At 43.5% G+C, this 12,135-nt stretch overlaps 2 protein-coding genes across 2 annotated transcripts in view; both read right to left on the reverse strand.

The window, feature by feature from the left end:
• Positions 1–472: 472 nt before the first annotated feature.
• LOC108680447 lies at positions 473–7,344 on the reverse strand. The gene is made up of 5 exons (XM_018169266.2): positions 6,789–7,344; positions 4,634–6,514; positions 2,969–3,186; positions 1,542–1,743; positions 473–671 (listed from the first exon to the last, which is right to left on the reverse strand). Exons 2-5 carry the CDS (start codon positions 6,502–6,504, stop codon positions 473–475), a joined length of 2,490 nt encoding a protein of 829 aa, XP_018024755.1. The 5' UTR covers positions 6,505–6,514; positions 6,789–7,344.
• Positions 7,345–11,776: 4,432 nt separating this feature from the next.
• LOC108680448 overlaps positions 11,777–12,135 on the reverse strand; it is a 29,263-nt gene continuing 28,904 nt past the window's right edge. Inside the window, exon 19 of the mRNA XM_018169267.2 lies at positions 11,777–12,001. Coding sequence (XP_018024756.2) covers positions 11,777–12,001 — 225 coding nt within the window. The remainder of the gene's footprint in view (positions 12,002–12,135) is intronic.

Below are 12,135 nucleotides of genomic sequence, written 5' to 3' on the forward strand. Positions count from 1 at the left end.
TAAAGAGTGAATTTTCAAAAACCGCTTTGAGCATTTACTGTTATTATGTCGAACCATTTAACTAATTTTATTAAACGTGTAGCTTAATGAAAACCTCGTAAAGAGAGGGAAGCGAGAATCGATAGTCTCTATTCCAAAGGCAAATCTTATCAGTGTAATGGTTTGCTGACTTGATTCAGAAAGTTTCTCGACATAAAATCTCGTTTCATTGCAGAGTTTCAGTGCAGCGACTCTCCTCGATTCAACAGACTCAGCAGGGCAAGACTCACCGAGGTACCAGTGTGTCCCCCCGAGGGACAGACTCAGCAGGGCAAGACTCACCGAGGTACCAGTGTGTCCTCCCGAGGGACAGCCTCAGCTGGGCAAGACTCACCGAGGTACCAGTGTGTCCCCCCGAGGAACAGACTCAGCTGGGCAAGACTCACCGGGGCACCAGTGTGTCCCCCGAGGGACAGCCTCAGCAGGGCAAGACTCACCGAGGTATCAGTGTGTCCCGTTGAGGGACAGCCTCAGCTGGGCAAGACTCACCGAGATACCAGTAGGTTCCACTGAGGGCGCTGAGGTCGAGGGGCGCCGCCATGCGGATGTACAAGGAAGAGTCGCAAGCCACAGAGGCGAGCACTGCCACGCCGGCAGGGCCAACGCACCCACAGAAATGAGACAGCCTCACCCTGTCCCCCAGGATGGTAATGGTTAAATAAACTGAAGTGATTGATTGTTTTCAATGCATTCAAAATTAAGACAAGAGAAAGGAGCCGTTTTTCCCCTTGAACTTTATTTTTCACGCGCAGATGTCTTTTTATATTGGGAAAACTTGTTTGTGACATTTTACTGATTTTATATTATTTTTAACTAATATTCATTTCATGAAACCGGTATCTAAATTTTTTCTTTACATTCAAATTCAGTTATAACTTGAATGATATTAAAAAAATTCCGTAAATCCGTCATCCTGATCACAGAAGTTATCTTTCACGACCGAAGTTGTTCTCATCCACGTAGATCAGTGAACAACAACAAAGAACTTTGAATTTAGCCCACGAACGAGGAAAATATTTTGTTGTATTCTGACTAGTAGTTGATTAATAGTGATTATAGTGCAGAAGACACCAATATGTGATAAAGACGCCGTCCAGAGGCCTTGATGACGACGCATAGAGACGCCTACCGTACCGTCCGTATGTGCTAAAGGCTCCTATCCAGACGACATAGTGTTTTAGAGGCCATAGCGACATACTGATATGTCGTACACTCTTAACAATGAAATGACAATAGATAGAAACAATTCATCTACTAGTTAATAAGCAACAGCTTGAAGAAAGTTCGTCTGTGGGCTATTTATTTCAAGTTCTTTGTGGGCTATACGTGGCGATCAAGGTATTTGCTGGGAAATCATTCTATGTATTATCTTCGAGTTGATTTAAGAACATTCGGCTGTTCTGAGAGTTTAGACCGAGATCTCCGACGGCAATGCAACAAGAGGTTTTCCAGCGTAAAAGAGAAAACCTTGGTGCTATTCATTTACATTTGCAGGTTCTCACCCGCTGTTGCGTAGCGGCACAAGTAAGTCGTCTAGGGGTTGATAGTCGTCAGGACGGAGCTTGAGCACCACTTCTACGCCCTCCGCTCTCGCCACGAACTCCCCCCACTGCGTCTCTTTCAGGGCGACGTAGTCAATGTCCACCACAAGACGTCGGGGCTTCCAGTGGCACAGCATCGCTACTCCCACTGCAACATGGCGACCTGATGCGGTCAACATAGGGGAAATTAAACAGTTCTTTGACGCTGTGAAAGACGACTCAACACGAGTGTGCGTCACACATCACAGTCAACATGAGCGAGAGTCACTCGCCTCAATCAACATGAGTGAACGTCAATCACCACACTCAACATGAGTAAACATCCCTCAACACAAGTAACATGAAGGCCACACATCGCACAACACATGAAACAGATGCGAACGTCTCCCACAACATCCAACATTAGTGTATGCCACACAATACATCAAATAAATCTAAATGTCACCCATTACGTTTTACACGAGTGAACGTTGTAGCTGTTGTTTATAGAGAGAAGAACAGAGCATGGTTGACAGTATCGAATGATTTTGAAAGTCGATGGCGGCATGCTACTGTGCGGGCTGTGATTCGTTGCGAGTTGAAGCCATCCGCAATTAGGTGCGCGAGCGGGAAAAGAGCTGCGGCAGTTGAGAGACTTGGTTTGAAGTCGAGCAGGTACAAAACTTAACAAGGCAGTCTAAGAGGTGCGGGAGTCTAAGCCACTGCAGGGTGACTATTATAGCCATTGCTCCCGCACGAGGTGAGGACGGGCTCCGGCTGAAGTGCAGCCAACACCGCGGCCGTGAAGTCTGGCCAGTGACCTTTGTTGAAGTTAATGGAAAAAAGGTCAGTTTGAGGAACCGTTGAGATGGTGAGGGTTTAATGGAGAAATAATGTGTATAAGGACAGAATTAAGTGTGAGGTGAAGAGCCCAGTATGTGTCGAGAAGATGTGAACTGATAATGGTGATCCGGTCATATAGGGGGACCGTATGACGTGAGCAAATCGGAGAGTTTCCATCGAGGATGCCGAAAGAAACTTTACACACCGCATTAAACATGTGAACGTGGTGCATTATAAAGAACATGAGAAAATCTCACACCACATTAAACGCACGTGAACTTCAGCCACTACATCCAACGTGCGTAAACCTCACACCTCATCAAACACACGTGAACGTCATCCACTACATCCAACGTGAGTAAACCTCACACCTCATCAAACACACGTGAACCAGCCACTACATCCAACGTGCGTAAACCTCACACCTCATCAAACACACGTGAACGTCATCCACTACATCCAACGTGAGTAAACCTCACACCTCATCAAACACACGTGAACATCATCCACTACATCCAACGTGAGTAAACCTAACACCACATCAAACACATTTGAACTTCACCCACCGTTCAGGATCCTCCAGTCCTCGTTTCCAACCAAGGTAGCAAGCTCGGCCACCTGCTGCGCGACATGGTCAGGACAGCGCGCGACGCAGTTCCTCACATCGTCCGCGGTGACGCCGGAGTAGCCTAGGGCCTCCTTCAGCTCCCGCCACCGCCGATGGAAGTGGCTGCCACTGCGGTTGCTGAGGGCCGGCACCACGTACAACAGCACTTCCCGCAAGCTGGTGGAAGCGTTTGTGACAGCGTTTTATAGGATGTGTAGTCACAAAATAAGATCTTGGGTAATTATCTGTTACATACAACATATTTTGGTTTGTTCCTCATCTGGTGAGACACAGTATTCATCTACCTTTTCAGCGTTTTCAAAAACGCTGCATTAAATTGCGAACATTTTGATTTAATTTCGTGTTTTTTTTTGTAAAAAACATTAGGGTTACGATAATGGAGTTTTCTTCTCATGGTTTGGAAGCTACTGTTTACTGCTTATGACTGAGAACTTGGTGCAGTTCATTTATCTTGGCTGGGAACTTCCCGCTAGTCATTGCTAACAGATAAAAACTTCGAGTTCAGAGGTAACGTTCACAATGGGAAAAGTCGCTCGAATCGTTATCCAATTTAGGGGCGTCAATCTATTGGAAAGTCCTACCCTGAAAAAATTGGACCGTGAAGCAAATTCATGAGTCATTTCAGTGTGAAAGTTTTTATGACTAAATTGGACACGTTTGGAAGCCAATCCTCATAAATTGCACATTGCACCATTGGCAGTAGAGTTAACGTGCATTTAGCGGATTATGTTTTGGACATGTCATGTACCCCAGTCTTCTTTTAAACAAAATTTTCTCCAACTAGTCAAAACGTTGACCAGTTTTTGACTACACTTCTCATCGAAAATTTGCCGCTTGATTTTCTAACAATTGCTTCACAAATATTTTACTTCATTTTCGTCTTGAGTGCGCCAACCACCAAGATGTTTCAAGTGTAGGAGCATGACCTGCTGTTTCCAATTGAAAATACGTGACATGTCAAGGTTAAAATTTAGAGCTGAGAATTGAAACGGCCATAGTTGCTCTTATAGGGTAGACTTTGACGCAATGCGCGACACAGCAGAACTGTCGGCTCATGTTGCCTTTACTAAAGTTTGAACAGAGTAGGGATGTGAGTTTTTTGTATGGTCATAATTTTCGGCCAGTTTAAAAAAAAGTGACTTAGAGTTTATGTATTGAAAGAAAGTAAGGCAATAAATTCAACTGCCTCTGCCTCCTTCCCACTACGGAGTAAAGACAAGGGGGGATTTTTATCTTCTAGTCAGACTTGGCCTGAGCTACCGCGCTAATTCGGGCGAACTCAACACCTACCGCTCATCGACTGCTGGAGTAGGAACCAGGACCTCGCACTTGTCTGACTTGGGAACGGATGGTAGAACAAAATGCGGACAAATAGAAGCTGATTGATAAGCTCCTAAAATTTTAGGATTTACCTATTTCATAGTTAGAATCTTCAAAATTGTGTTAGAATGCCTGAGAGATAGGATCAGCTGCTCCGTGTGTTGATCAGCTTCCCTCCTCGCCATTTCGGAATACGTCATGTCATTTGGTATTTTTGATCCCAGAATTTATTTTTTTTGACGAATTTGATATAGGTATATATATTTATTTCTTATTTTCTCACCGGGTTATTTGGTCCGGCGCGACTCCCAGGATGAGGTTGAGGGACTCGTCTGAGTTAATGATGCAACGGAGGACGTATTCAGCAGCGAATATTTCTTGAATAGATTTGTGCTTAAAGGAGTATTTTGTGCATCCTTTACCATTCGGTGGCCTTTGTATTTTCAGAACCACTGACAAGAGAATCTCATCGTCTATTTCGTTGGCCCTTTTAGTAAATTTCAATTTACACTGTTGTTTAATGTGCTCGCACTTTTCTTCTGATATAACTATGACATTTTCTACAAGTAATTCTAATGCTTCTTTGCCGATGACTTCAAACAGGTCGGCAACAAGGTCGTCTGGTTTGTTGTAACTTGCATCCAACAATTTCGTCAGAACGAGTTTTTTGTACAACTGTAGGATACTATGGGCCACGTCTCCAGGCATTTCCCATGATAAGATCATGTCAGGTAGGTACTTATGCACGGCACAGAAATGCATCAAGTTAATGGGTTCCGTAAATAGACTTCGGACGTCCTCATTGAGCGATTCGAAGCACCTTGTAATTTCTCCTGCCTTATTACCTTTACCAAAGGACTCTTCGTACTTCCTCAGGAATTCAAGTTGGTCTTCAAGCGCTCTCAGAGGCACAATCTCATACGCAGTGTAGCAAGCGTCATTGCGGGTCAGGATTGGTCCCAATTTCTCCATGCCATGAGGACGACTAGAGATCAGTACACGCCAATTGCTTCTTCGCCTTTTCCTTATGACCTCACTTACAACAGCTAATGATTCGGCGTGAACTTCATCGAAGCCATCGATTATAAATAGCACCTTGAGGCGTAGAAGGGCTTTTGGGACGTTCTCTTGACCACCTCGCTCGTTGCACAGATTTTCGAAGTGTTGCTCGATGACGTCATTCAGTGTTTTCGAGTCGCGATCTCTGCACTCGAAAAAGATGAGCAGGTCAAATGAGATCAAGTAATCAGCATCCACATGCATGAAAAATTGGAGCATGATGTTTTTCAGGAGTGTTGTCTTACCAGCACCAGCAACCCCTGTTACCACCACCACCTGTTCCGATGCCTCAAAAATTTTGGTGTATGGGAGGACATTTTCGCTGCTGCCTTCCCTCACCATTACGTCAAGGGCGTGGAATACGTCTTGGCGTAGAACCACGTCGTGGCTCAACATAAGCATTTCGCAGGATAGCGTTGGCACCCAGAGAAGTCTTATGGCTTCTTTTCCGTCCAAAACCAACCTCGATACCCAGTAATGAATGTCATTTTTGTCCAAGCCCTTCAGTTGGTCTATTTCATCACTAAGCTTTTGTTTCATAACATCAGAAGGAAAAGATAAAATACTTGGGTCCATTGAAACTGAGTAAAATCTTCCGGCTTCTTCTATTAGATCAAACAATGCTGATGTCAGATCATCAAAATTTTTCTCGTTCTGAAGTTGATCCATATTGTGGAAAACGTTGTTTCGCATATTCTTGACGACACGCAACTTGTCAAACATTTCTTTGCTCGTACTCGTATCATATCTTCTAACTTTTGTGAAAATGTGGGAAAGCAAACAGAAGATAGCAGTGACATCGAAGTTAGCAGGACTCGTCTCTTGGGCAAAAATTTCTGAGTTGAAACCAAATTCTTGTTTCCATTCTCTATTGGAGAAAACTGGTTCGTTTTTCTCTGTTCGCAAACGATCCAAGTATTTTCTATAAGTCTCATAATCTTTCTTTCCCTGACATTCCGTCTTTACAATAGTTCCCATGACTAATGGACTAAGATGCAAGTTAGCGAAAATATTGCATAGGCAAGTGTTGATGGTTTTGTCGCTCAAATTAACTGCGGACGTAGGAGGGCTGGCAATAGATCCAGCGCCGGCCATCTTGAAGGATCTGCGGAGGAATAAAATTTAGTGAACAAATAGTACACAGCATTATTCAGGAATTAAACTTGATGTCGATGGTAACTAAACGAAAAAATCGTTCGTCCTAGCATTAAAATAATTTGATTGCTAGAATATCTTATTTACCAGGAAATTGAAAGGCAATAAAACCAATAAAATTCACCATAAATTCACTCTACACGAACAAAATAAATATAGCGAATCTCTTTCATATTCATGATTATTTTTTCTTTGAAGTTCATAGATAGTACTAATGATAATACCGTATTTCTAGGTGAACACTTGAGCTGAGTTAAACAGTTCAAGGTCCCAGTGACCAACGATTACTCGACGTTTTAGCTTGAAACTTTGGCAACTCGGTAATTGGGAAAAAGCTGTAAACTTTTAGCCAACGCTGATTCTATAAAATTCCACTTGCTCTAATTCATTTAAAGTTGTCAATAGATACACTTGGGAGCAACGGCTATTGGTCCGCTCTGATTCATTTCATTATTATACAATTTTTGGCAGCATTAAATTAATTATCTGAAATTAAAAGCGATATCTGCCTTGCTCATGCACAGATGAAAGTGCAGCTGCGTCGCTGGACGGTCATTAAAATAGAATAAAATTAACATAATATATGGTGTACCCTGGCTGCTTGTTGTTTAAAAAAATATAGTCGAGTAGTTTCACATATTAGCTTGGTCTTTGTAAAGTTTTTACACAATTTAACTGCAAAAGAATGGTATATTTCGGTGATTTTATTCTTCTTCAAGATACGCCAAATGAACAGTGCTTCGACAATTCATTGAATTGAATTTTAAATGCTATCTAACAGCGTTCAAAAAAACCGCACCTAACAGCCCAACATAATCGCCAAACAGCTTGCAAAAGGCAATTGAACAGCCGTCAAACCGATCTACAACCGTTCCTTTGCAGCACTGAAACAGCTCTGCCAACAGTAGTCACATGCAGCGAAGATGTGCATTCTCACACATTATTTTCCTTGTGTCCACCATGCGTGATGTGCATTCTCACACATTATTTTCCTTGTGTCCAACATGCGTGATGTGCATTCTCACACATTATTTTCCTTGTGTCCAACATGCGTGATGTGCATTCTTACACATTATTTTCCTTGTCTCTAACATGCGTTCAGGCTCAACACAGCCAAACAACAATAGTCACGACACAGATTAAAACCTAAGTTGACACTAAGTTAACAACAAAGGAAAAAAACTATCGATTAACAATATCAAGGGGGACAACAGGTGTACAGTGTGCGCGTAATTGACGCATAGTTTACGTTTAAAAATATGCGTCGATTCCAAAATCCTTAGATATGAATCGCCAAAAATGGAACCGAGTATCTTGAAGTCACTCTCAGATACAGTCGCGTCACACTATTCAACATGAGGTGCACAGCAGAGTGAGAAGACTGAGGATAAAAAATATAAACAAATACTGCGTGACAAAGTTGCGGATCTTGTCACCAGACAAATGTCTATCTCTCACACCTGAAATACCACTAAATCCTCAAGGGTTTGATTGCATTTGTCATCAAGAGGTGATCAGGAAGCCACATTCGCGGCCAGCAGATAGCGAGGCAGCTGACATCACCCCTCTTCCCACCCTACCGCTCAAGACGTACCCTAGGGCAATGTAGATTGGGCAGGTGGGGCGGTGGCAAATTTAAAGGTAACCTGACAATGGTGTTCTATATTTGGAGAACGAACTTCCGCTATGTACCTAAACCTCCTAGTGATTCCAAAAGCAACTTATTTACGGGACGACAATGATGCTGAAGGATGACCTTGCGTGAGAAGAAAGAGCAGCTATAGAAACGAAAACAATGGAAGCAGGTACGACATAAACACTAGCAGTGCCACAATCAGCAGCAGTGAACAATGTACAAAGCAAATGAAAGCAGAGCCTAAACAGCAGCGACAACAACAGCGGTCCCAAATGCGCAAAAAACAGCTATTGATATAACAGTAATAGCAGCTATAACAGCAATAGAAGCAGCAATAGCTGTACTTGCAGCGATAAACGCAGAAGTCTCAGTAGCGATAAAAGCTGCATCAATATCTTGCGTAGTTGCGTCCACCGGCGTAACAACTGCCAATAACAAGACGATGAGTTATCGAACGCGACCGGAACATAACACAAACAACAACAGAAGCGGTAACAGCAGCGCCAGCAACAGAAGAAATAGCTACATCAGCAGCGCCAGCAACAGAAGAAATAGCTACATCAGCAGCACCAGCAACAGAAGAAATAGCTACATCAGCAGCACCAGCAACAGAAGAAATAGCTACACCAGCAGCACCAGCAACAGAAGAAATAGCTACATCAGCAGCACCAGCAACAAAAGAAATAGCTACACCAGCAGCACCGGCAACAGAAGAAATAGCTACACCAGCAGCACCGGCAACAGAAGAAATAGCTAAATCAGTAGCACCAGCAACAGAAGAAATAGCTACCTCAACAGCACCAGCAACAGCAAAAGTAGCTACATCAGCAGCACCGGCAACAGAAGAAATAACTACATCAGCAGCACCATCAACAATGAAAATAACTACATCAGCTGCAACTACAGAAGTGCATCAGCAGAGCCGCACTGGTTTTGCAATACGCCGCATGGCATCATCTCCTACCAGACAGTAGGCACCATTAACAAACATGCCTGCCTATGAGAGTCTTATAAACTTTCACTTTCAGTTGAGATTTTTGTGCTCAGAATGTGAAACGGGAGCTGAGAGTTAGAAACGACGCTCAATGCAGAGCGGTGGCAACACACAACGTACACTTTTACTCACGTCACATGGCACACTGGAGTGTTTGTTCGTCGGTCGGTCGGAGTACGAGTGTCTGACCAGCATGGCAGCGGACAACCTGCTCGTTGCTGATGCCTCTGTAGGCATGCATGTAAATAAAACCAGTCTTGAATGCAATGACCCTTCCTTAAACCCATTTTTTTTCTTTCCCGCCATATTTCCCCCCTCGCCTTCTGTCTTGGTCATCTTGCGATCTAATTTTTGCCTTTCAATTATATCCTGACCAAATTATATTATATTGATGCCCATCCACTGCATCAATTCGCCGTTTCCTTGAATAAATTCATCCCAGTTACCGTTGTGCTGTACCGCTGCTGACGTTGTGCTGTACCGCTGCTGACGTTGTGCTGTACCGCTGCTGACGTTGTACNCCACCTCGTCAACCATCGGATCTTGTTTAGAGTGACGAACGAATCGTCTTAGAAGAACTGGTCCTGGCGATCCTAGCCATGATGGGAGCGAAACTCCGTGTGAAGATCTTCGTTGAAAGGCAAAGAACCTTTCATGCGGTGTCACATTCGTTGAAGTCGAAAGCAGGGACCGGATTGAGTGTAAAGCGGTCGGCAGCACCCTTTCCCACTGATGGTCGGCCAAGTGATAATTTCTCAGTGAAAGTTGGACCGATTTCCAAATTATTCCGTTATACCTCTCGCACTGCGCGTTGCCTGTACTATGATAAGGAGTTGTACGACTTGTAGCTACTCCTTTCTGCGAGAGATAATCTTTGAGTTCTGATGACATGAACGAAGAACCTCTGTCTGAATGAATGTAATTAGGCATGCCACAGAGGGTAAAGACGGTTTCGAGGCATTTGATCACCGTGGAACACTGCGTATTTGGGCATGGGAAAGCGAACGGAAAACGAGAATATTCGTCAACTATTGTTAGGATGTACGTATTTTTCGTAGCTGATGGGATAGGTCCCTTGAAGTCAATACTGAGACGCTCCATTGGCTGCGTGGCTTTAATGAGGGTCCCTTCTTCAGCCCTGAAGAACCGAGGCTTCAATTCTGCGCATATTCTACAAGAGGCACACGTCCGTTTGACATCTTCGGTTGAGAATGGGAGATTCTTCGTTCTAACGAAGTGTAGCATTCTTCTGACTCCCGGATGACACAGTCCATTATGAATTTCTACGAGTGTGGAGGACCGGAAGGATGAACAGCACGAGGCTCTTGTCAGCGCATCAGCAGTGACGTTATCCTTCCCTGGACGATATTTGATCGAGTAGCTGAATGATGCCAGCTCTAACCTCCATAGATGTATTTTGTTGTTTTTTATCTTAGTCCTCTTCTTTCTGTCCAGCATAAAAGCCACTGACCGTTGATCCGTGATCAAAGTGAAAGGGCGTCTGGCCAGAAGATGGTTCCATTTACGCACCGCTTCTATGATAGCCGTTGCTTCCTTCTCAACAGCAGGGTAATGCAATTCGCTCCCATGTAGAGTTCTTGACATAAAGGCAACTGGACGTCCACCCTGGTTCAAGACTGCTGACACTGCCACGTCTGAAGCATCACATTCTACAACAAAAGGCAATTCCTCGTCGATGGACGTTAAAGTTGCGCTGGCCAGTTGTGACTTGAGAGTTTCGAAAGCAGACAAAGCGTTTTGATCGAGTGGAAAGGATTTTGTGTTGACTAGCGGGTGAATCTTGTCCGAGAAATTCTCAATCCACTTCGCATAGTACGCAAACATACCCAGGGCTCTCAGCAAGGAAGACTTATTTGTGGGAGGCGGAAGCTCTTGAAGGGGACGAAGTCTCTCTGAGTCGGGCTTAATGACCCCATTTCCCACACAATATCCCAGAATATTGATACTGGGTACCGATTTTATGGTTTTAGAGTCGTTGAGCGTTATGTTTCGGCGCATGACCGCAGCCATGAATTTTTCAAGATTGATATCATGGTCTGCTTCTGTCTCTTATACACATCTAATTATTAAGTTTGGGTTATTGAGCCTCAATTAAGAGGTTTTGCAGCGAATTAATCGTAACGCAAATGTTATCTTATTTGGAGTAGTATATGTTATCGAGGGAGTCTATCCAACTTTACGTGATCTCATTGGAAATTTCAACTTTTAACGATTTTAATGTGAACCTAGATTTCATACGAAGGCACTTGATCCAGCATCACAGTTAACATAAAATGTAATGTAAAAATGTATTGAATAATTTCAATTAAATAAAAACCTATGGCAACTGCCAAAACGGGCTTGAAGTGAAAGGTTAATTAGCAGTCAACTAATTGACAGAAAGAAAAAAATATATATAACTCAGTACTCACTGCAGTGAGTGACAGAGAGCGCATTTTCTCGTCGACGAAAACTTGAGGTCACGAACGGACAGACAGACAGACGGACATGGCGAGCACAATAGTGCATTTTTTTCCATAAATGAGAAAATGCGCTAAAAATTAGAGAGAAAGTTGCATTAATTAGTACGAAGTCCAGATCTCCAAATCTACAACCACCAGCAGGTAGAATGGATACGGATGCTGCGCGCGTTTGTTGACAGCCACGTAGCGGGAGCAGACGGGCGACGATAGGTTGAATTCTATCCACTGCAGACTTCCTAGTGCTGGAGGACCGGCGTAGTAGGCCAGCACTGTGTAGGCACTGAAGTCTCCTGGGCTAGCAGGAGGGTTCACGCCGCCCAGGAACTGATAGTGTGAAAATGAGGAGTTTCATTTTGTATTGTCTGACGGTGTGAAAATGAAAACAGTCATATTGTATTCATCAGTTGTCATATTGTATTGATGAATACTTTATGATAATACAATGTTGTTTCACAGTT

This window comes from Hyalella azteca, unplaced genomic scaffold (assembly GCF_000764305.2).
Source record: "Hyalella azteca isolate HAZT.00-mixed unplaced genomic scaffold, Hazt_2.0.2 contig16847, whole genome shotgun sequence".
NCBI lineage: Eukaryota > Metazoa > Arthropoda > Malacostraca > Amphipoda > Hyalellidae > Hyalella > Hyalella azteca.